Source organism: Phacochoerus africanus, chromosome 7 (genome assembly GCF_016906955.1).
Source record: "Phacochoerus africanus isolate WHEZ1 chromosome 7, ROS_Pafr_v1, whole genome shotgun sequence".
Taxonomy (NCBI): domain Eukaryota; kingdom Metazoa; phylum Chordata; class Mammalia; order Artiodactyla; family Suidae; genus Phacochoerus; species Phacochoerus africanus.
The window spans coordinates 75,858-100,346 of record NC_062550.1 but is presented as its reverse complement, the minus strand read 5'-3'; the positions used below and the strand labels follow the sequence as shown (position 1 = coordinate 100,346).

Below are 24,489 nucleotides of genomic sequence, written 5' to 3'. Positions count from 1 at the left end.
TATATGTTTGTTTCATGTATTTTGATGCTCTGTTGTTTCATGCATGTATGTTAATAATTGTTAATCTATTTGATAAATTGACACTTTTATTGATATATAATGTCCTTCTCTGTCTCTTGTAACACTTTTTAAAGTCTGTTTTGTCTGATGTTAACGTAGCTGCGTAGCTCTCTTTTGGTTACTATTTACATGAAATATATTCCTTTATCCTTTTATTTTAAGCCTATTTGTGTCTTTGGATCTCAAGCGATTCTTTTGTAAATAGCATATAGTTGGATCGTGTTTTTTTAAATCACCAACTGCTATTTAAATAAAGCTTTATTGGAACTCAGGCACACCCATTTGCTTGTACATTGTTTGAGGCTGTTTTCACGCTGCAGTGGCAATGCTCAGTCCTCGCGACAGAGACCGTATGATTTGCAAAGCCTGGAATGGTTCCTGTCCGATTCTTTACAGGTGTTTGCCAACCCCGCTCCAGAGCATCACTTACGGTTTCTCTGGTTAGGGGTCAACTGCAAATGACCCCATGCCTTAGTAGTTGGGTGAGATTTGTCACATGTGGCCTAGTCTGTCTTTCTGGAAGCGTGTGAATGGGCAGCTCCAGGAGCAGATCTGAGTATTCCCAAGACCTCATTTGGCTGAAAGGAAGGACAGATTTTTACCCCTGACGTTAGAGTTAGAGGCAGTTTGGCACGTGACCCCCCAGCATAGCTTCAGTCATAGAGTGGCCAACTGTCCTGGCTGCCTGGGACTGAGGCAGTTCCTGGCACATGAGATCTTACTTTTAAAATCTAGAAATACTGGACAAACCAGGACACGTTGGTCACCCTATCTGGCTGCCCAGAGTCTCACCTGTCCCTCCCCCCCCAGTACCATTCAGGGAAACCCCCAGCTATGCGAAGCGGCGGCGGCTGGCTGGCCCCAGCGGCCTGGCCTCTCCTCGGCCCCTGCAGCGCTCAGCCAGTGACATCAACCTGAAGGGTGAGGTGCAGCCAGCAGCTTCTCCTGGACCTTCGCTGCGAAGCCTCCCCCACCAGCTGCTGCTCCAGCGGCTGCAGGAGGAGAAAGAACGGGACCGAGACGGTGACCAAGAGAATGACGGCAGTGGCCCCGCAGCAGGCAGGGGCAGCCAGAGCAAGATCAGGTAGGAGGTGGCTGGGTTGGGCCGGGGCGGGGGGGCAGTGCCAGGACCTGGCCCGGGAGGAGCCAGCATGCCTGGCACCTCTGCAGTGATGAGCTGAGGCTCTGGGTGGGGGAACTTCCCGGCCCCCAGAAGGGCCTCCCTGGGTGGGGAAGGGAAGACAGTGGTGCTGGAGCCGGGGCAGGCTCCCCATGCTGACCTCTGCTTGGAGCTGGGCTTGTCCCTGGGACAGTGGGCAGCTGAGGGAGCATGTTGGGAGGAGAGGGTCTGGTCAGACCTGTGCTTTAGTGCCAGGGCGGAGGAGGAGGGCTGGGACGAGGCAGGGCTGGGCGACATGTGGTAAGAGGTTAGGGAATGGAACTGCCTCTCCATGAGGGCTCAAAATCTATAGGTGACCCTTAGCCCTGTCACCACGGGGGAGCCTCGGTCTTTTCCCTCAGCGCTCCAGCCCCATATAACCACAGGGCTCCATGGTTCTCCTCTTTCCTGCTCACCGTGAGTCCTGGGACACTGAGATCCAAGGACCTGTAGAGGACTTGGCATTCCTAGAACTTAGAGCAAAAGCCTGGGCTGGCGCTCCACTGACCTGAGCAGTGGGGAGGGGAGGGGGTCCAGTGCAGTCCAGCGTCTGCTGCCTGTGTGGCCAGGGCAGATCAGCTAACCACTCTGTGCCTGCGTTTCGCATCAGTGAGGCAAGACTAACCCTACCCAAGACATTTCCTCCAGCAAGCCTTCTGGGACCTGGGCAGTGAGGGCTCCCTACCCCCCCCCCCCCCCCCGGACCACAGCTCAGGCCAGCCGCTGCTGACTAAGGCACCTCTCCTCCCTGCACCTTGAGGGCAGGAGCCGTTTGCCATGTTTCCTGTAGCTTCCCGAGAGTCAGTCCTGTAGAAGGTGCAGGGATATGTTGAATGAACGAATTACATAAACAGCACTTTGTTTTCACAGTGATGACTGAGCTGAGCAGCATAGTGTGTATCCTCTCACTTAACCTTGACCACTTATGAGGCTGTGCCTTATTTCACAGATGACAGTCCCAACACTCAGGTGGGGTAAATGACTTGTCTGGCGTCACAGAGCTAGGAAGCGGCTAAGTCAAGCCCAGGTAGACCTGATTCCCAAACTTTCTAAGCTTGAGGGTTCAGCAGAGGGCTTCGGGCACAGCAAGAGCTTATAAAAGCCATTTTTGCCTCTGCCGTTGTCCCTGCTCATGTAGCCTTGAGCTGTGATGTCTTCTGTCTCTCTGTGTCCCTACCGGGCCTACAAGGCTGTCTGCCCTGCCTCAGAGCACCTCGGTTCTCCCCCCAAACTTGTACTTGGCCTAGTGGCTAAAAGAACAAACTTTGGGATGTTTTTCAGTCTTGCAGTTGAACTGCTCCTGAGTTGGAACTGTGTGGAAGCCCTGCTTTCATTTGTTTTGTGTCTATTTATTCATCCTTTTAGCAAATACTAAGACTTGCTCTGTGCAGGGCTCCAGCTCACTGCTCTGTGGGGACAGCAGAATTATTGTATTTTTTCGACAAACATTTAGGAGGTGCCTAGGGTACCAGATGTGGTGGGAGCAAATAGTAGGGGGCCCTAAAAGGTCTCAGAAAGACGTTGACAGCTGGGGCGCAGGGCTAAGAAGCAGTTGTGCGGAGAGTGATCCAGGTAAGGGAGCCTCCCAGGGAGTGGCCCTGCAGGGAGCGATCACCTTTGGTGGAAGGAGAGAGGGAGGCTTTTGAGCTGCTGTTGGGGTTGGGAGGTAGAGGTGGGGAGGTGGCAGTTTTCCCCAGCGCCCCCTGATGGCAGAGCCAGGCACCAAGTGTGCTCCCTGGGTCTCCACCTGCTTCCCTGAGCAGGGCAGAGACGGGGGCGGGGGGGGGGGGGGGGTGTCTGGAGCTGAGAGTCACTTCTCCCCGGTGGGCAGGATTAGAGTAGTTGAGGTGTTGGGAACAGCATCATGAACGGCCAGGGGAGGGAAAGGAAGGTGCGCAGCTCTCTTAAGTCTAGCGAATTCTCAAATCAGAGAGCCTAGCTGTTGGCTGAGAATGTGGACCGGGTCGGCCCAGGCGCTAGGAAACCGGGGCCGGCTGTCGAGCCGGGCACAGGTGGAGGGCGGAGGCCTCAGGCTCAGCGCCTGGGTCTGGAGGGGAGTGGTCCGGGGAAGGAGGTCAGCGTGGAGAGGCCATGAGCATCTGTCCAGGAGGAGGGGACACAGGTCTAGGGGGCGGGGGTGGCATTCGGGCGCCCCGCACGTGCCGCGCTCTGGGCGTGGGGAGGCCCAGGCCTGAGCCGCAAGGCGGGGGCGCGGACCTGCTGGGGGAGCCCCTTCGGGCGGCGGCGGGGAGGGGAGCCCTCCCCGAGGGGGCCTTCCTGGTGTCTGAAGCCCCCACTCCTTCCCTGGCTCCCACCTGGCCGCTCAGACCGCCGTTCCCGCCTCCCCTTTCCTCCGCCCTCCGCGCACCGGAGTCCCCCGCGCCCCCGTGGCCTCTTCCGCGTCGGGGCCGCGGCGACCGGGCCGCAGGGGGAGCAGGGGGAGCCCGGCCCGCCGCCCGCAGAGGGAGGAGCCGGGCCGCGGAGGAGGCGGGGCGCGCGGAGCGGCCGCGGCATGGAGCGAGCCCGGCGCGCCCGGGAGCGCAGCCCCGCGGCCCCGGAGCCCTGAGCGGGCGCGGCTCGTGCGCTGGCGGGAGCGGGCCGGGCGCGGCGGCGCGGCCCATGGAGCGGCCCCGGGCCGGGCCCCCGGCGGGCGGGCGGGCGGCGGCGGGCGGCGGGCGGCGGGCGCTGCGGCGGCGGCTGCGGTGAGGCCGGCGGCGGGGCCGGGCCGCGCGCCATGGAGGCCCCGGGCGCCGGCTTCGCGTGCCCGCTGCCCCCCGGCATCGCGTCCGTCACCTACGTGTTCGTCTACAGCCCGAGCGGGCCCGGCGGCCCCGGCGGCCCGGGCCCCGCGCCCGGCCCCGGCCCGGCGCCCCCCGCGCCCCCCGCGCCGCCGCCACGGGGCCCGAAGCGGAAACTTTACAGCGCCGTCCCCGGCCGCAAGTTCATCGCCGTGAAGGCGCACAGCCCGCAGGGCGAAGGCGAGATCCCGCTGCACCGCGGCGAGGCCGTGAAGGGTGAGGGGGCGCGGGGGGCGGGGTCGCGGGGAGGGGGCGCGGCGTGGGGCGCCGGGCCTTCCCGGGTTCGCGGGCGCCACTCTGGGGTGCAGGGCGGGCCTCTCGGCGATCGGTGGAGGGGCTGATGCCATTTTGGGGTGTCTGTCATTAGGGGTGTCTCTGGGAACTCTGAGCCGCTGTGGTCATTATCAGATGCATCTACCACTGGGGATTCCTTGTGTCACCGTGAAGGGCTCCGTCAGGGAGGGGTTGTCTTTATGGGGTTCCTGTCATGTGCGTCCCTCCTCATTCTCTGTCATTTTGGGTTCCCTGTGTCACGGTAGAGGCTCCTCTTGTCATGGGGGTGTTTTGATGTCGCGATGGGGGCTGGTGTCATTGGGGTTCTCTGTAGGACCCTGTCCTGTGGCAGAGCTTGCTTGAATTATGAGCTTTCTCTGTCACTTCGGGGACTTTCTTCATTGGAAACCCTTGTGATATGTGGGCATTTTCTGCCATCGTGGGGGTTATTTGTGACGATTATGTGGGTGTCTGTAAGGAGGGGATCCTGTGCCATGACCAGCTCCTCCCTTTATGGGGGTCTGTCATCACTGGGGCTCTGTCTGACCTCATCATGAGTGATCTCTGTCCAGGGGAGCCTGAGGAAGAAACAGTTGCAAGTGTCAGTCGTCTATAGTCCATCATGTGGCCTGATCCCCTGGCCACAGCACAATGACCCTGAGCTCTTGGCAGTGACCCCTGGGGTCGGCGACAGAGCAAGGGTAGGGGGGTTGGTTCAAGAGGTGGGAGGAGAGGGATCAGCTGGGAGGGCAGGAACAGGATTGTGGCCCCTGCCTCTGCCTCCTGTCCCCCCTCGAGTGTGTCCATCTGTGCGTCTTTCTGTCCCCCACATGCCCATCCTGTGCTGAGCCCATCTGTTCTTTTCTCTCTTCTGTGTGGATCCCAAAATTTTTCCCAGGGAAAAAGCCAGGAGGATGAGGAAGGGAAGGGAGGCAAAGGAGAAAGGGTGAAGGGTGGGTGAGCAAACCTGGGCTGGCGGTGGTGGTGGTGGGGGGAGCGGTGCGCAGGGGAGGTGGGCTCTGGCTGCCCTACTCTGCCCTGATGGCCTGTCTGGCTTCTGTCCCTCCAGTGCTCAGCATTGGGGAGGGCGGTTTTTGGGAGGGGACCGTGAAAGGCCGCACGGGCTGGTTCCCGGCCGACTGCGTGGAGGAGGTGCAGATGAGACAGTATGACACGCGGCATGGTGAGTGACCCCTGCGTCCCCTGGGCGGCTCCTGAGGATGCTGCCCTTTCCAGCTTCCCGTTGGTCTTGCTTAGAGGCAAATCCATGTTGACGTTCACAGAGGAAAGACCAGAGCAAAGGCAAACACACGTTCAAAGTCGATGCAAACTCATTTCCGTGACACACACACCCCTTGTACTTACTTACCAACACACGTGTGTGCATCTGGGCCCTTGACAGCTGTGGAGGCACATGAGTGTACCCACAGGATGCACGTGTGTGAATGTGCACCAGTCGGATCCCACACATGGCTCTCATCGACCATAACCCCCCCAAACACGGTTCTCACGGAGATGCTGGGTGCTTGGAGTACGTGATTCCTGCGTGGCTGGCAGACAAGGAAAGAGGTCAGTTTGAGAAAAGAGGCGACTTTCCAAAGTGGACAGATTGTCCAAGTGGGCAGTGCAGGGGGGCCTGGACTAGCCAAGAGGAAATGAGGCCAGTTGGGCCTGGAGGGGCCGTCACGGGTGCCCTGGGGCCCGGGTGGTCTGGGGGCAGCAGGGGGGTGGGGCCGCATCCTTAGCCTGCATCGAGGATGTGAGTGCAAAGGCCGAGCTCCTGGGGCTGGTGAGCCAGCCTCAGCCCGACCCTCCCTGCTGACCACCTGGGCCTCCAGAAAGGACCCCTCTGGGTGCTGGGATCTGAGGTGGTCCTTCCTGCCAGTGGACAGGAGAGGCTGGTCCTTTCAGGAGCCCGGGCCAGGGCTGACTGCGTGTGTGCCCTCGCAACAAGCACTTGGGGGTCTCAGAAGGCCCCTGGACCCACAGGTTGTTTTTCTGGCCCCGAGAGCTGGTTGGCTGAGTGAGCGGAGGCTAGTGGACGTCACCGGCGGTGTGTCTGGACCCAGGGTGCATAGCTCTGTCCTTCTGCACCTGAAGGGCTCAGGCCCAGGGTTGCTGTACTCCCTTATCATGGGTTGAGAGTTTCCCCAGGGGGGCCCACTCTGTGTGGCCTGGACTCCTGCTCCTTGTGGGGCGTGGCAGAGGCCCAGGGAGGGTCCAGTCTTGAGCAGGAGCCTTTACACTTTGACCTGGCTGTCTCTGCCTGCCCCTAACAGCTCTCCTTGTGTCTGGGAGCGTGGCTGGGACAGACCCTCTGCTCTCTGCCCATGGTGGGGAGGTGGGGTGGTGTGTTCAGATGGGGAATGGTTTCAGACGTTTGGGCCCTGGTGCCAACTGGACAAGGGAAGGGAGGGGAAGAAGGGGGTCCCCGGACCTGAGTAGAGAGTGGATCTCTTACTTCCCAACAGGGCAGGCAGTGAAGGTTCCAGTTTGAGAACCTGGATCTGAGCCTGAAGCTGGGGAGGAAGAAGCGAGGTCTGGGCTGGAGTCGGAATTTGAGAACAGCAAATGTTTATTAGGTGTTTGACGTGTGCTGGACCCGGGCTTGGAAGCTGGGATCACGGAGGCTGGCTCTTTGCCTCGCGAGGAGCAGGCGCGCACAACGGCCACGGTAGAAATGTTGTTGCATTGCCGTGACGGGCTGAGCTCAGCGGAGCTTCCTGGGTTGGTCTGAAGGAGTCAGGGCTTTCAAGCAGAGGCGTCGTTTGAGCTGAGCCTTGAAGGACAGCGAGGGTCGTCTCGGTGGTCCGCGGACGGGGGCGGGGCAGAGCCTGCTTGCCAGAGCATGGCGTGGCCTTCTAGGTCCACACATGCTGGCAGCCAGCTAGCTCCGTGTCATGTCAGGATGCCTGGCTTGGGTTTGACCTGTGTTATAGCTAAGAATTCACTGGCGTGTCCCAGCAGGCCTGGGAGATGGGGACAGTTATTATCAGTCCATTTGAGAAGGGTGGGTACTACAGCCCAGGGGGCAGAGTCTTGTCTGTGGTATAGGCAGTGGGCTGCAGGGTCTGTGCTGTAGCCGCCGTAGTCCCCGGGCTCTGGCTGGGTAAGCCTGTTGGGGAGGGTATGGCAGGGCTGGAGCAGGGAGCATGAGGCCCGTGAACCAGGGGAAGGATGGTGGGGCTAAAGTTGGTGGCAGTGTCGCAGGAGGAGTCCAGGGGGCGTTGTCCTGATTGTGCTGGTCATTTCGGACTAGGCTTCCTGCTGAGGCAGGACCGAGCAAGGAGATGGAGAGGGGGCGGGCAAGGCTGGGTTGCAGTCATGGAGAAGAGAGAGGATGCCGAGGCTCCTGGGGAAAGAGCTGAAGACCTCCAGGCAATTGCAGGGCTAGACGTGGTGGTGGTGGGGGGGTCCTCTGGGATTTGTCATCTGAAAGTGTCAGTAGGTACCTGGGGGGATGGGAGCATTTCAGGGTTGGTGGCCGCCTGCTGGGAGGGGGTGGGAGTGACCTCTGTCCTCACCTGCAGGTCCAGCCGCCAGCCGCTATGGGCAGAGTCTCTAGTTTGCAACCCAGGGGCTGAGTTCTGCCAGAAGCGAGAGGGCAGCCCAGGAGCAGGAACCTGCTTCCAATAGGCCCAGGTCCAAAGAGATCTGTTTGCGAGACTGGAGCTGGGACAGAGGGACTCAGAGGCCAGGGAGGGGACGCTGCCAACACGTGTGGACCAGGCTGATGCCCCAGCTCCCGCAGCTCCTGTCTGGGGTGAAAGGAGCAGTTGCAGGTGGGGTGGGGGCAGTTGAGCCGCGGGGGAGGGCATGGTGCCGGTGCCGAGTGTGCCCGAGGCAGCTGTCAGGCCCCTAGAGCTCTGGCTCTGGCTCTGGCTCTGGCTCTGGCTGGCACTCTCCCTCCTCCTCCTCCTTTTCCTCCAGTACTTGGGTGGGGCGGGGGGAGGGTCGTACTCTGTGTTTTCATCTTAGCTGGCTGCTATGTGGGATTAATAAAACCGGAAAACGAATTTGTGTTATATAATAAATATATTTTGTTTGGTTGACAGATATAAAAATAGGAGGCCAGTGATCCGTGGATTTTTCTCGGGGGAGGGGTCCTTCTGCAGGCAGGCACTGTGGACGTTTCTGGAGTTGGATCCGTGTGGAGAAGGGTGTGGTGGAGGCTGGGAGAGGCCTGTGCCCTCCCTGAGCAGTGAGGAGGCCCAGCCTGCCCTGGCTTTGGGCACAGCAGGTGGTGGGTACAGGTGTGCTGCAGAGGGAAGAGATGCCTGTGAGTGCTTGGGAGGGTGCCAGTGAGATGAAATTACAGGCCGTGAGAACCTGGGGGACCCTCCAAGGTGAATCGTCCTGCTCTACAAGGAGAGGGCCAAAGAGACTCTCCACGTGCTGAGAGGCACACAAGTCAGTGGCCCTGAGAGCCAGGTCCGTACCTTTCCTGTCATCTCTGTCTCCTGGTATTAACAGGTCCTCTTTTTTCCATCCAGCCACTGCTCTACCTGCTCTTCGATCCATCTGTTCTTGGATTCACCCACCCATCCTGCCATCCATCTCTTCATCCATCAACCTGCCTGGATGACCAGGCCGCCCAGCAGCTCCTTTTTATCATCCACCATCCAGCCCCGACCCCCAGCCCACTCTCTTTCTCTCATCTGGTTGTACATCCATTTACCCTGGTATCCATCCCTCTACCCATCGCTTGTTCCGCCCACCCTGCCAGTTAGCACTTGGCCTGCCTCTTACGTGCTAGACGCTGTGCTTGGCGCTGGGATCACAGAAATAAACACGATGTAGTCCGTTCCCACAAGAAGCTCCCAGTTCGTGGAGGAGACAGGTCATCAAAATCCTTCTCTGATCTCGTTTCCTACCCCTCTCTCCCACTCCCCCTGCTTCGGTTGCACAGGCTGCTCCCTGTCCCCTGAATACCGCAAGCTGGCACCTGCCATGTGCCTTGCCCTGAGTGCCCCAACTCCCAGAAAGCCCTTTACCCACGTGATCTGCGCCCTCACGCCCTTGTGCCTTCGTTCAGCTCGCCCTGCCCGGTGAGGCTTTCGCGTGACCACCTAGAGCCGTGGGCTTTCCCAGTACCCCTGCCTGCTTGCTTTTTTCTTAACATTCGCCAGCATTTGACACGTTCTGTTTGTACCTGTTTCTCATGTCTTTTCTCTCTCTCTTCTAATAGGTTGTAAACTCCGTAGGGTAGGCTTTGTTCTGTTCTCTGCTGTATTCTCAGAGCCTGGTACATAGTAGGCGCTCAAATGACTATGTGTTGACTGAAAACATAAGTCTCGAGAGATGCTGAGCCGTAGGGAATGAGGGAGGGGCTGAGGTTGTGGTGGAGCCGGAGACTGAGGCGCTGGGAAGCTGGGGGCAGGAGCGGGTGCGAGGCTCCAGGATCTGATGTACAGGCAGCTGGAGCAGTGAGCCTGGAGCAGGGAGGGTTGTGGCTGGAGGTGTGGATTGGGACTTGCAGGCTTGCAGGAAGTCAGCGAGGCTGATGGTGGGGCTGTGGGCAGATGGCTGCCAGCTCTGCTGTGGCTGCGAGGGGCTTTGAGGTCGAGAGTGCAGACAGGGACAGAGCTCTGTGGGACACAGTGACTGACATCAGGGAAAGGGACCTGGCCCCACACCTGGACCCCTCCCTGCCCACTCAGAGGGAGGGTCTGGAGCGAAGGACAGGAAGGCTGGGCATCAGTGGGTGGTGCCAAGGGATTCACTGAAGCACAAGGCTGCTTCCATGCCGGCGCATGGGCTGTGTCGCCTGACACTGTGCACAGCTGTTGGTTATGCACACACAGACACGCACATGTATGAGCACATGTATGAACACAGCACTTAAACACGTGACTACAGGCCACGCATGCCTGCGTGCACCCATGTGTACACCTCCTCTGCCCTTTGTTTTGGGGCCTGCTGGGTCTCTGTGGTTGCCCTGGCCTCGTGTGCTCTGCTGTTGTGCGGTCACCCAGGAGAAGGATGCGCCACGGCTCTGGCCCTGTTCTGGACCCGAGTCTCAAATGTCCTGCATGGTCCCTCGGCCTTCTTACCTTAGGGCCTAGGATTTGGACCCCCGCTTCCATGTGGGCACAACCAGGCTGGGTGGGGGGGGGCCCGGAGGCTGTGACCAGTGTGTTTGAGGGGCGGGTCGGGCCAGTTGGAGGATGAGACTTTCCGTCAATTCCTGGACCTCCCCCCATCAGAAACCCGGGAGGACCGGACGAAACGACTTTTCCGCCACTACACAGTGGGCTCCTATGACAGCCTCTCCGCACACAGGTACAGGGGGGCAGGTGGACGAGGGTGGGCACGCATGCTCTGGGACTTCAGGAGTAGAGGCCTGGGGTGGAGGGGTCGGTGGGGAGAGGTGCTGCCCGGCCCACCTCTCTTCCGGCCCCCAGGTCAGTCCGGGGATCACTCCCAGGGGTGTGCTGTGCCTGGGGTCGTGTGTGGGGGTCCACCTGGCCAGCTGTGCCTGCTGGCCGGCAGGGTTCTCCTCATCGTCCCCTGTTTTCCTCCGTCAGCGATTATGTCATTGACGACAAGGTGGCTATCCTGCAGAAACGGGACCACGAGGGCTTTGGTTTTGTGCTCCGGGGGGCCAAAGGTAACGAAAGGGGATGTGTCCCGCTGGCAGGGCTGCACACAACTCCAGGCATCTTCTTTCTGTGTCTTGCCTTTGCTCCTCCCCCTCCTTCCTCCTGCCCTGCGCCTGCCCCCCAGCTTCACCCCCTCCCCCTTGGCTTCTCCCCGCACCCTTCCCCTCTCCCTGCTGTGACGCTGTACTCTTAGTTGGGAGCGTTGATAGGAGGCAGTGATGCCTGTTCCTTGTTGGACTCTGGCGTGCGTGTCTGATGGAGTGGGGGGCCCTTTCTGCTGGGGTGAGTGGGGATTTCTCAGAGAGGTGTGTCCTGGATTCCTAGGCTGGCTCTTCTCGCCTGGGCAGCCCTTGCCTGCTGCCTCCCAGCCCCAGGTCACTCGGAGGACATTGCTGGGTGGCAGCGGCCTCCCCCGACCCGTGCAGGTGCCGTGTCTTCCTAATCGCCCTCTCCCCGACTCCCACAGCAGAGACGCCCATCGAGGAGTTCACGCCCACGCCGGCCTTCCCTGCACTCCAGTATCTCGAGTCCGTGGATGTAGAGGGTGTGGCCTGGAGGGCTGGGCTGCGGACGGGAGACTTCCTCATCGAGGTGAGGCTCGTCCTGGCCTGGCAGCCCTGTGGGGTGCTCATCTCAGAGCCCCGAGGAGGACACCCACCTGGACTGCACCCCCCCTCCCCCGCTCCTGTCTGTCCCAGGTGAACGGGGTGAACGTGGTGAAGGTCGGGCACAAGCAGGTGGTGGCTCTGATCCGTCAGGGCGGGAACCGCCTCGTCATGAAGGTGGTGTCGGTGACAAGGAAGCCAGAAGAAGATGGGGCTCGGCGCAGAGGTGAGGGCTCAGGCTTCAGGCCTCTGTGCCCAGATGTCCCCCTCTGTCCCCTGACTTTAGACCTCTGACCCCAGGCCCATGTCCCCCGACTGCTGCTGCCTGAACCTAGGCGAACGCTGCCACTCTTGGCCTGGGTGCCTGTCCCTGATACTAGACTGCGAACCCTGGTCCCAGCCTCTGACCCCTGACCCGAGGCTGCCCCTCCTAAGATCCCGCCCCCTTCTTCCCGGCATCCCCCAGCCTCTGGCCTGGAAGAGCCCTCCTTCCCAGGCTGCCAGCAGCTGCCTGGAGGCCGGGGTTGCCATGGCAACTGTGAGGTTGACGCTGCCGCTGCTGCTTATTGTCGGAGGGAAGGGGGAGGCGGCACCTGAGGGAAGAGGAAAAGCGTCTTCTCCCCGCGCCGACGTCGCGGCACAGCCTGGGCCCAGGAGGCTTTGCCGGCCCGGCCTAGCCTGGCCCAGGCCCTGGCTTGGCTGACCACACCCTGGTCCCTGAGGGGCAGAGGCCTCTGGGGCCTGGCGGGGCCCTGGAGCAGCAGGAGCCCGGCCTGCCAGGAGACCCCTCCCAGCCCCCACCCCATGGCTCTGGTGCCGCCTTGCTCCGTCTTGGAAGCCTACACGTGGGCACTTGGGCTGGGGCTGGCCAGCATCGTGACCCCCCTGGGGCCCTTGGCCGTCTCCTGAGGCCCCCACTGCCCTGGCCCAGCCCAGCCTTCAGCACCCCCTGAGCTCCCAGCGCCATGAAGAAGTTTGCGTCCAGCCGTAGCCTGAACAAGATCCTGGCGCAGTGTGACTCGTCCTCCCGGGAGTACGAGGAGATCCAGGCGGTGGAGCGCAGGTGGCACCTGCACCTGGCCACACCGCGCTGCCTGCTGCTGGACAGGAGGTCCAAGGCCTCCCTCTTCTTTGCAGCCCCGCCGCCCCCCAAGAGGGCCCCCAGCACCACGCTGACCCTGCGCTCCAAGTCCATGACGGCGGAGCTCGAGGAGCTTGGTGAGCAGTGGGGCAGTGGACAGATAGCCCAGGGCAGGGGGCCAGACAGGGGGAGCTGGGCCAAAGCCAGGCAGAGAGCGGGGAAAAAGGACAGACAGATGGACGTGAGACAGGTCAAAGGTAAATGGGCGGGTGCCGGAGTGGTGCGGGGATCGGGTGTCTGTGTGCTGAAGAGGTAGATGACACGTGGATGGATCGAGGGCCGAGGGGCAGGGTGACAGGGCTGGAGATGGGCAGTGGGACAGCCAGGACTGACGGTGGGGAGCAGAGCCTGGCCCACCAGTGTGCTTGCATGCGTGTGCATGTGCTCCCTCTGGCGCTCCGCATCTCCAGTGTGACTTTCCTCCTCCTCTTCGTCCAAGTGAGAAAGGGGGACTCGAGCTTTGCTCCCAGCTCTGCCCAGGCACTCGCTGTGTGGTGCTTGCATTTATTTTACTCTCTCAGCACCCGGTCACGCACGGGTTAAGCAGGGGTATTGCAGTGAGCTGCTGACCTCACAGGACCATGTGAACTTTACTGGTGCGATGATGGGACAGGCTCTCGTGAGTTGCAGGAGGCAAACAAGAGTGTGTTGGGGCTTTGATGGGTATGTGGCAGGCACGATCCCAGGATGGCCAGTGACGGCCTCATCGTGGGCATGTCTCGATATATGTGACTTCTAATAGTCTCATCATTGGCGTGTTCATACATACAAGACCGTGTCCTGACGTACGTGACAGTTGATAATGGTCATGCCCTGACTTGTATGACCGTGAGTGTCCTCATCATGGCATGTCCTCAAATACATGCCTGTTAACATGTTCTGTCTTTCTTCTGAACCCAATTCTAGTCCCAGACTTTGCTGTGGTTCCAGGCATAGAAGGACCCCTGACTCTGGTCCTAGGCTGAGCTCTGACCCAGTCCAGGCCATAGGAAGGACCTTGATCCTGGTTCTAGACTGAGCCCCAGCCCTGGCTTCAGGCTTGGCTCTGCCCCAGACATAGAAAGAACCCTTACCGATCCCTTAAAATTACTCCTGACCTTCTTCATGGACCTCGACCCTGGTCCTTTGCTGAGCCATCGCCTTCCATGCAGGTACTCTCGACTGCAGTTAGTTTAGTGTGGAGGACAGCCGCCAAGATCGATTGGGCTGACGTGGTCAGACTCTTCTTCCCCGTAAATATTCTGAGTAAGATAAAACTTTAAAAATACACAGCCACCTCAAAACAAAGGAAGAGGAACTTCTCAGTTGTCAAAAGTGACGGGAGGAATCAGAGCGAGGAGAATCAGAGGAGGAGGATGCTTTCATAGTCCAGGAGGGCATGGGATGGGATAGGGATCCTAAGGGCAGAGGGCTGGGGTTCTCATGCCCCATAAAGCCAGGAAATATGGCTGTGGAGCCATGAGAAGTGGGAAACCTAGAACCAAGCCCAAGAGCTGGAATGGGTATCAGAAGAATGGGAAATCAGAGAATTATATGAAAGATAAAACAAGGTGTTTAAATATAAAGTTTGAGAGAACTAACAGAACTCGGAGTAAAAGAACAGGACAGTTATTTCCCCCCCCCCCCCCCCGATAAAGGGTAAGCATATTTAAAAAGGATCCCTAAAGAAATGTTATTGAAACAGAAAGCATAGAGACTGAGATTTTAAGAATTTATGCCTAGGAAACAGTGTAGTAGATCCACCTGAAGGAAGAAGATGTGAATTAAAAGATAAATCTGAGGAAATTACCCAAAATCCAGGACAGAAAGATAAGGAGATGCAAGATGTCAAAGAGCAGATGAGAGACAAGTGGGAAAATCCCAGCCTAAGTAGAATCGCAGAGGGAAAGAATGATAAGATTGGAGAAGAGTTCCCCAGGGGCTCAGTGGATTAAGGACCTGGCATTGTCACTGCAGCAGCTCAGGTTGCTGCTCTGGCATGGGTTCAGTCCCTAGCCTGGGAACTTCTACATGTTGCAGGTACTTCCAAAACACACACACACACACACACACACACACACACACACACACACACACATTGAGGAAGAGGAAATATTTGAAGAGTAAATGGCTAAGAATTTTCTCAAATTGAACAAGAACATGAGACTCTAGATTGCAAGCATATAAGTCTGAAGCAAGGAAGTTAAAACAAATCTACCCTTCGACCTGTCATAGTAAGATTAAACAGTACCATGTTTGAAAAAAAGGAATCTTAACTACCAGAGAGAGAAATGACTTAGAAAGGAACAGGGTCAGACTGACAGCAGACTTCTCATCAGCAACAGCGGATCCTAGAAGACAGGGGAGCAGTAACTTCAAGTTACTGTTTGAGTCGAAATGCCTTTCTACCTGAAATTCTATACCTAGTAAACTCATTCATTCAAGAGTAAGACAGAGAAGCTGGCAGACTTTGGGCCCCAGGGTCGCAAGGGTCCAAGGCTGGTCATGGGGAGTCACCCATCACATTGTTGAGGATCCAAACTGATCAGTAAACCAATACCAGTGGGCAGCTGGATCTGGCTACACACCGCTCCAGGTTCTGGTGGCTAGTTCCCCGGAGTCCCCTTCCAGAGGCCATCACGTAGCTGTGTTCAGCTGCACGTTCCAAAGGGGCCCTCCCTGCTCTGCACCAAGAAGTGGGACCCAGGAACTTTGCCCTGTGGAAACAGAAGACTGCCTTCTACTCCCTGGGCTGCTTCTGTCTGCAGAGACCAATGGACGGAAGCAGAGCCTCCTTTCTCTCTGCTGCCTTGGGACAGGCGTGCTCCACAGACCCTGTTTTCCGGAGGGGCTCGCTCTTGCGGCATCAGGCCAGCATCCTTTTCACCAGCTTTTCCTGAGCAGAGTCTGGGGGAGGGTTTAGGGGTAGCTTAGCACAGAACCCCCATCCACCCTGCTGAGTGAGGGGTCACAGGGTATGTGCAGCTGGATCTCAGCTCTTCATGTTGCTCTGTTTGGAGGAGAGTCTGGGCAGCCAGGGGCACAGGAAGGTCACCCCTGCCCTTGGAAGACAGGGGAGCCCACCTGACGCCTTCTCTAGAAACAACCGGTTTGAGGAAGCCAGGCTGGCATCAGGGTTTTCCCAGATACCTAAGTGACCATCCCCACAACCCAGTGTTTGTGCTTTTAAAAGGTAGAAGTAAGACCTGTTTGTTCACTGCCAGCACAGACATGTCAGTTTTGTGTCACATGGTTGAGGCTGATAAAGCCATTTAGCATCCTGTAGCCTGTTGAGAAGATGACCTGAATACCTGGAAAGAAAGGAAAACGGGAGGTGACAGGAAAGGCCCGTGGCGAGGATGGTGGGGATGCCCGCAGGCTGCTTGCTGCTGGGGCGGGGGGAGGGTCCTGCAGGAGGAAGAGGAAGGAAAGTGTATCCTGGTGGGGGGGGGGGGTGGAGTCCCAGGAAGTGAAGGGTTGAGGTGGCTGGCAGAAACAGGATTAAGAGGAAGAAGTTAGCAGGGGCCCTTCCTCCTGAGGCAGGAGGGAGGGGAGGAGGGAAGCTGAGACTCCTCCAGCCCCTTGAGCACTGGGCTCCTCCTACTTGCGAGATACGCATCCGAGAGCTTGCACCCAGGATTTGCTGGGGCCGCAGAGGTCAGTGGAGACCCAGGCCAGCGAGGCCTCCTGTCCATCGTCTTTCACGTCACGTAGGACATCTGGAACTTCTGGGTCCTTTTTTTTTTTTTTTTTTTTTGGTCACAAGACTGTCAGGGCAGGTGCCACACCAGCGTAGGGTCCTTGACGAGCCTTGGTCTGGCAAACGCTGGCTTGCCCTTGGCTAGAAACACTGCAAGAACGCTCATGAGCAACTGCTGCAACCATGGATGGCCTCTGAAATTGGGTTTTCTGGGGTTTTGCCTTTTTTCTGAACAAACATGAGATTGAACAAAGTTATGATTTTGTTGTGCGTCCACATGTGTGTGCACGTCCATGTGCGTGTGTGTGTGTGTGTGGACGCACAAGTGTGTGTGTTTGCATGCACACAAGCACTTGTGGTGGTTCCCGCCCTGAACTCTGTGTACTGACTGGACAGTTGGGCAGATCTGATGGGGGTACAGGCCACATGGTGGGGGGCTGGGGGGTCCTGCTTGTCGGGAGGGTGAGGATGGGCGAGGAGGGTGTGGGAGTGGGGCCCAGGGGCCGAGGGACAAGCCTACCTCTTACCCCGTTTACTCTGTTTCTTGATTCCAAGCCTCCATTCGGAGAAGGAAAGGGGGTGAGTCACCTGCGGTGCCCCAGGCCCAGTTTTGCCTGAGCCCTGGCGGGGACATGCTGCTGTGCAAGTCAGGGTCCCGGAGCCTGGGCTGTCCCCTCCCCTTGGCCTCCCTGGGGAGCTGGGGGCGGGCGCAGTAGAAGGACCTGGGAAGGGGAGGATGGCCGCAGGCCTTGGGGGTCTCAGGTGAGTGGAGGGTGGGCGTGTGAGAGCCAGGGAAGGAGCCCCAAGGCTGCGGAGCAGGAAGGGCCTCCCCCTGTGGAGCTCAGAGCCCCTGCTGCAGCCTGGAGGAGCTTGTTTGGGGAACCAAGTGACTGGTGGGGGCGGGGGTGTCAGGTGCTCAGCCTCGGACCCCATGGCTTCTTTCTGCCTGTTTTCTGGGGGCTCCTGTGCCTGGTGTGTGGGCTCCGTTCCTGTGCTGACCTGTTGTGGGGTCAGGCCCAGTGCTGATGTCCTTTCAGGGCAGGGATCGGGGCCCACAGCTCTGAGGAAGGAGCTCGGGGTTCCCCTGCCCGGAGTCGCCCATGTGGTTTGACTTCACCACCCCCAGCCCTGCTCCACCCTTCAGCCCCGCCCCCCTCCTGTTTCCTCGACGGCTCCTTTCTACGTGTCCAGCCAGGCTGCAAGGGCCGCAGCAGCCACTTGGGCACAGTCTGGGCGGGGCACTGAGTCCAGCTTCTGGTAAGATCTAGGGCCTGGCCGCTGCAGGTGCACGGGAGTTAGTGCCAGACAGAGTCTAAGGTGGCTTTGTGGCCCGGGCGTGTGTGTTCACGCGTTTGTACACATGCTACGTGCCCACTGCCCCTCACTCCAGGATCCGCTGGGCCTTACCTGTGCCAAGGACACACGGCCCGTCTGTCTCAGCCAGGCTCTGCTGTGTGACCTGTGGCCTTGCCCTCCCAACTTTGCTGTGGCCTGTGCCTCAGTCCCAGGTGAAATGCTTTCCCCAGGGTCTTTTCAGGTATAAACCAGTTGAAGAGGTCTCCTCTGGGGACACTTTTCTTCACACCTTTGAGGCAGACACACAAGCTATTTCTGGAATGTTTTGGTTCTGTCCTGAGCTCATTAGCGGGGCTCCTAGCGTGCTCTGCTGTGGCCTGTGTGCTTCTTCCCGTTGTAGGGAAGTGACGGTGATCCATTGCTCCCGCAGGCCCCTCATCCCTGCTTGGGTCCTGGTTCAAACAGCTGTATACCCAGCTGTGACCCTCCCAACAGCCGGCAGCGTGTATGAGGCTGATGAGAGGCAGCAGTTTCCAGTGCCCAAGATCTGGTTCTTAATGGGCTTCACGTCCCTTTTTTAAGCAGCTGATTTATTTAAGAATGTATTCTCTAAGTTGGGGGGGATTAGTGTCAGTCTCACCAGCAGTGGTTTGCAGAATTCTTGATTTTCTCCCTTTGAAAATAATTCTCGCCTGGCCTCACCCTGGGGTCCCGTGGCCACCGTCTGCTTTGTTGACTTCTGCGTGCACCGCTTTGGGTCTCTGGGCCTGGAGACGCAGCCTCTACATCCGCAGCTCGGGCGAGCAGGTGCCCCCAAGTCCCACCCGGACGTCTTATCTCTGCTCATGGCTTTAGGGCTGTGGTTTCTGGCTAATCTGTGAAGTCTTATCTCTTACGTAGCAGATCTATGATCTGGGGCCCTTTATCTCTCAGAGTTTCAGATTCTTCTTGGGTGAAATGGGGGCAGTGAGAACTCCTCCTGCGTGTGGTTGTGGGATTCATGTAAATTTCCTCGAACCCTGGAGATGACCAAGGACGTAATGGTAGCGATGGTGACTCCAGCTTCCAAAGGGAAGTTACTTCACTGCAAGAGCAAACAGGAAGGGCCCTCCCCAGGCTGCACCTGGTGGTGCCTGGAGCTACGCACAGGCCCAGCAAGCTGGTCTGCAGGTGGAGCGTGTTTTGCTGGTGACTGGTCGCATTTGTTGAACCCTAGTGCACTTGGGGCCCAGGCTAAGACACTCAGGGCGTGCAGGCAAGGGTATTTGCTCTTGTTCTAGGAGCCCACGGGCTGTTTGGGGAGATGAGGCATGCAGGCTGCGGTTCTCTGGTGTGGGGCACTTGGGGCGCATGAGGACAAGTGTAACAGATGCGTGGTCCTCTAGGGTTGGCACAGCCCCTGGAAGCCTGGAGGGGCCTGAGTATGGGTGGGCTGTGGTGGGAGAGCAATTCCGCCCCCACCCCGCCGCCACCGCTTTCCTGCTCTGTCCACCCCAGTCCTCCCAGCACAGCTAATAGTTCTCTGACATGTGGTGTGTGTTCAACAGAATTTCCAAGCCATGTTGGTAATCAGAAACACTGCTTTCAGAAACAGTAGCTCTGGGAGTTCCCATCGTGGCTCAGTGGAAACGAATCTGACTAGTATCCTTGAGGACGCAGGTTCCAGCCCTGGCCCCACTCAGTGGGTTAAGGATTCGGCGTTGCCATGAGCTGTGGTGTCGCTTGCAGATGCGGCTCAGGTCTGATGTGGCTGTGGCTGTGGTGTAGGCCGGCAGCAGCTACAGCTCTGATTGGACCCCTAGCCTGGGAACCTCCATAGGCCATGGGTGCAGCCCTCAAAAGACAAAACAAACAAAAACATTAAATGACTTTAATACAAACAAGCGGATTTGAAAAGAATGCTGCCCAAGGGCCCCCGGCGCCTTGCTTCAGTCCTGGGCCTGCGCAGGCCTCAGCCCGGCCTTGCCTCCCCCTCCTAGCTTCGGGGGCTGCTTTCTGAGAGGCTGGGGAAGCCCCTCTGACACTGCCCCTCCCGATACCCTCTTCTCGATGCCTCCCAGCCTGGGGGGGCTCCTTGGGGGCTGCAGGTGCTGTGGCCTCCTGACCTGCAGAGCGCTCTTTAGGTCCCTGTCCCCACCTGTGGTTCTCGGTTTGGACACCTCCTTTGTGAGCGGGCACTTCTCTTCATCCCCAGGCTTACCGTTTGGTGCGGTGGGGGCACAGCAGGCGAGTGATGCCACGCGCTGAGGAGGGGAGTGAAAGGGAGTCGGGGACGTTCAGAACTCTGGGCTCTGAACCGCTCTGCCCCTGCCTTGGTCCCCTCCCTAAGGGTCAGTCGCGATTTTCCTGGAGTGGGGTTCGTGGGGTCACCTGGAGCCTCCCCGAGGGCGGGGAGCCCAGGCTGGAGTGGAGTCTGGGTTCTTGTGTGTGAGGGCCTTGGATGGGATGCAGGTTCTTGTCCTGCTTGGGTCTTGAACGCATGCCTGGGGGAGTGAGGGGCCTGAGGTGGGCAGGGCCCTTGGCCTCTGTCGGCAGTATCAGGACGACTAGCCCTGGGGAGGCCGTGGCAGTGGGGCTGCAGAGGGGCTGTAGCAGGTTCGAGGTCCCTGCGGCTCAGCCGCCACATCCTCGGCTGTGCAGAGAAGCTGGATGAGATCCTGGCAGCTGCCACAGAGCCGACGCTGAGGCCGGACATCGCCGATGCTGACTCAAGAGCTGCCACCGTCAAACAGCGGCCCACGAGTCGGAGGATCACCCCTGCTGAGATCAGTGTAAGCCAGCCTGGCAGCGGGGGCACTGGGGGGTGGGCGGGGCATGGGTCAGAGGGCCATGTCCCCCACGGGGTGTTTCTGCATTTGGGGGGTGAGGGCCCCTCGTTTGGGGTGGGGGTGAAGGACCTCACAGCTTCTCTCAGAGACATGCGGGGCCATCTCAGCCCCCAGGATGGCCACGATTCAACATGCACAGAGTTCTCGTGCTTCTGGCTGTGGCTCTTGGTGCCTCCTGCCTGAGGCAGGTTCTGTGCCAGCTCAGGACCACCCAGAGCAAGCATTCCAGCCAAGCTGAGGCCACCATATGGTGTGTTTCTGTTCCCTGCCGCCCAGCCCGCGCCTCTCACTTGGCACCGTCTCGGCTGATCCTTCAGCTCCCCCCGAGCCAGACCCAGGTCCACGGACTGCCCTGGCCGTCTGCATCCACTCTGCCCAGTGCTGCCTATGCCTGGGCCCCTGCTGGCTGTGCCCCTGCTCCCCGGGGGCAGGACATGGCCCGGGTCTGGGTCATGTGTCACAGGCACCAGCGCTGTTGGAATTAGCACTGGGGTGTCTGATCTCAGGCTTAGGAGGAGGATGGGTGGGGAACTGGGGACCCCAGTGCTCTAGCACCTCCATGTACCCTCCCCCCCCCACTCTCATAGTCATTGTTTGAGCGCCAGGGCCTCCCGGGCCCAGAGAAGCTGCCAGGCTCCCTGCGGAAGGGGATTCCACGGACCAAGTCTGTAGGTACGGCTGGGCTGAGGGCTGCATGGGGCTGGAGGGCTGGGGCTGGGGTGGGTGTGGGGCTGGAGGACCCTGTCTCTCGCCACCCTTAGCTTCTCTCTGAGCCCTGCCTCTCCCTGGGCCCAGGCCAGAAGTCGTTTTGTTCGAAGGCATGGATAGGGTCACCCTTCCCCAACCCAAAGAGACTTTGCTGAAATACCCTTGGGCCTTCTCCCCATGCATCCCTTCCTGTCCACTGGGCGCCCCTGTTCTGTCCCTCCCGCCAACGCCAGCATCCCCATCCTGGCTTTTCCATGTCCTACCCGCGTGCTCCCAGAAGCCCAAGTACATGTCAGGTTTCTGATGCTAACCCTCCCCACCCCACCTTGCACCTGCAACCCCGGCACCCGGGTTTTGCTCTGCATCTCTCTTCTTCGTCACAGCCAGTGTTCTCCAGAGCTCTCCCGTTCCCCACCTGCCTCTTGGCCTGGGGCAGGCAGGCTTTGTCCATACCTAAAACTGAAGTTGTTCCCACCAGGGTCACCAGTGGTCTCCGGGGCGCTCCTCCCAGTGGACACATTTGCTTTTCCTGCCCCCTCCTCTGTGCTACTTCCCTCCCCAGGGCCTCTCAGACAGCACTCCCTGGTGTTCCCCTAAGTTTTCAGGCGGGAGTTGTTCGGTCCCCAGCCCTCCCTCACAAGTTGCGGGGCCTTCTCAAGGCTACGTCCTTAGCCCCTTGGTCTTCTGCACACCTCACACTTGGCCCTCTCCTCCCTCGACCCCAGACTGGCTCTTCTGATAAGCCCTGCCCACTGCTCATCCCTCTGGGCACCCGGTACCTCTCGCCTGCCCACCTGTCCATCCATCCAGTTACGCACCTTTCCAGTTTTCCGTCTGTCAGTTCAGCCATTGGCCTTTCCGCTTGTCTGTCCGTTGGTCCGCGTACGCCACCACACCCATCATGTGTTAAGCAGCAGCGTGAGAGCCTAGTCAGTACTTCCTGTAACACTGTGTTTCACGCACACTGTTCGTGTAACACCCAGAGTAACCCTGCTGAGGTGACACTGTTGGCCCTTCTCTATTACAGATGAGGAAATAAGTGAAGAGGTAAAATGACTTGCCCAAGGTCACACAGCTGCTTCACCTGTCTTCTTTTCACCCACCTGGCTAACCAGCTGCCTAAAACTCAATCCCTCATTCACCACGTGACCCCTGTGATGCTGGGCAGGGTCTGAGAGCTCCTTTGGGGGAGGTGACACATCTGCAGACAGCTCAGCTCGGCAGTTACATGGTGGATGCGAAGGGGCATTTATAGGTGGAGCTGACTAGGGAGTACCAGCTGCACTTGAGGGTTAAGGAAGGCTGAGGGGAGGTGCGTTTGGGTTTAGACATGCAGGGGAGCATGGATTTCTGGTAGGTAATGGGGTGAATTGCTGCCAGGCCATTGTATACAGCGTCATCCTTCAGAGATAGCAGTGGGCCTTTTCTGTATTTGGGAGAGTGGGGAAGAGGGCAGGTGTGACTGCACCTACTTTGGAGCAGAGAGGCACTTCCCTGCCTGACCTCCCTGGCCTAATCCCTGGGTATCCACTCTGGTTCCCTCCTTGGTTTCCACCTCATTCTCAGCCTCCCCTGACAAATTAGGGACCGTTTGCTTCCTTACACACCTGGCAGCCAGCTTCTCACCATGCCTGCAGCCCTGCTGTCCCAGGCCTTATTATCTCATGGCTGGACCACAGCTTTGATCTCCTCTTGACCTCCTGCCCCAGCTTCACCCTGTAGTCCATCCCTCAGGCCAAAGATGGCTTTCTGCAGAGCAGATGGCACATCACATCCCTGGAGTTGCCACTCAGTGGGCTCCTCGTTGCCCTGAGGCCCTAGGACCTCACGCAGCCCTCGTCTGCTTCATCGGGACACATCTGTCTCTGCCTCCCTCTTCTCCCAGGACTCACTGCTCTGCACCTGCCCTTACTCTTCCTGGGTTGCCCGCCCTCAGCCCACTCCGCCCCAGTACTGACCGCCACAGGTCTGGATCGGAAGTGCACGAACTGTAGGCTCTGAGCTTCTCAGTGGTGTTTGCCAGCCCTTCCCTACTTGTCCCTCCTGGACCCTTCCATGCTCTGTCCATGAGTGGCTCATCTTTAATCACCTTTGCCCTCACCTGCTGCCCGTTGCCCGCATGAACGGTGGAGGAGCTGTCAGACTCTGGGGCTCCTACCCCTTGTCCCAGCTCTGTGGCTCTGGGCACACATCTCAGTCCTTGGGACCTCAGGGTCCTGATCCATAAACATGGGAACCGTCTAGTACCCATCTCCCAGGCCACGCTGAGGCCCACCCGGGGGCGGGGGGCGGGGGCTGTGCTCACAGGCTGAGTCCTGAGCAGCTGCAAATGTTGACAGTAGATGTAGGTCCTGCGTCTTGTGACTGGTGCACAGTCAGTGCTGGAGAAATGCCCACCCACTCTGGCAGAACAGATTCCTCTTTCATCCCAAGGCAAGTGACGTGTCTTCACCTTAGGTCAGTCCCGCAGGAGCACTAGCTTTCCCTGTGTGTCTCCGTCTCATGCACAGGCTTGTGGGTACTGAGCTGCGTTTATATGCCGAGGAAGAAATGCAGCAGGGGAGTTCCCATTGTGGCTCATCAGTAACGAACCTGACTAGCAATGAGGACTCAGGTGCGATCCCTGGCCTTGCTCAGTGGGTTAAGGATCCTGCATTGCCGTGAGCTGTGGCATAGGTCACAGACATGGCTCAGATCTTGTGTGGCTGTGGCTGTGGTGTAGGCCAGCAGCTGTAGTTCCAATTCAACCCCTAGCCCGGGAACCTCCATGTGTTGCAGCTGCGGCCCTAAAAAGCAAAACAAAAACCAAACGAAAAGAAATGCAGTGGGGAGGAGGCCCCGGGATGAACCTGGCACAAATTCTGTGTCCAGCAGTCAGGGTGGAAGGCAGACCTAAAAGTGACATGGAGGAGGAAGACCTCAGCCGTCTTCCTGGGGCGGGTGCTTCTAGGTACTCAGGCCTGTGCTGTAAGCTCTAAAGGGCACCAGTACACACTGCCCCACGGGGCGGGGGGGAGGGCACGGCTCCAGCGATGAGGAAACGGAAGAGCCGAGAGGTTAAGAAACATCAGATAGCAGCTGGCAGAGCTAGAATTCAAACCTAATCTTACACACACCCACCCCCGCCGCCCCTCCCAACGAGGGCTGTGCCTGTGGATAAAAGAGCTGTTACGCTGGACACATGCAGGCAGTGCGGTGTGGGAGGCCTGGTGAGAGCGCCGTGGCGGCTAAAGGAGGAGGTGGTTGGGAAGAGGCAGCCTGCAGCGTCGGGAGTTCCTAGAACTGTGGCCAAGCCCAGAGTGGGGCCAGGAGCGGGTTCCCAAGGTCCTCTGCCAGGGCC

General features: G+C 58.9%; 1 protein-coding gene across 4 annotated transcripts in view; it reads left to right on the top strand.

The window, feature by feature from the left end:
* The window catches only part of SHANK3 (SH3 and multiple ankyrin repeat domains 3), a 51,647-nt gene that overhangs the window by 13,071 nt on the left and 14,087 nt on the right, over nucleotides 1-24,489 (top strand). For all 4 annotated transcript variants that reach the window (XM_047785837.1, XM_047785838.1, XM_047785839.1 and 1 more), the window contains exons 11-20: nucleotides 871-1,144; nucleotides 4,031-4,233; nucleotides 5,360-5,473; nucleotides 10,497-10,572; nucleotides 10,818-10,900; nucleotides 11,359-11,483; nucleotides 11,591-11,723; nucleotides 12,635-12,715; nucleotides 20,254-20,384; nucleotides 21,029-21,113. In XM_047785837.1, the coding sequence (XP_047641793.1) occupies nucleotides 871-1,144; nucleotides 4,031-4,233; nucleotides 5,360-5,473; nucleotides 10,497-10,572; nucleotides 10,818-10,900; nucleotides 11,359-11,483; nucleotides 11,591-11,723; nucleotides 12,635-12,715; nucleotides 20,254-20,384; nucleotides 21,029-21,113 (1,305 nt within the window). The remainder of the gene's footprint in view (nucleotides 1-870; nucleotides 1,145-4,030; nucleotides 4,234-5,359; nucleotides 5,474-10,496; nucleotides 10,573-10,817; nucleotides 10,901-11,358; nucleotides 11,484-11,590; nucleotides 11,724-12,634; nucleotides 12,716-20,253; nucleotides 20,385-21,028; nucleotides 21,114-24,489) is intronic.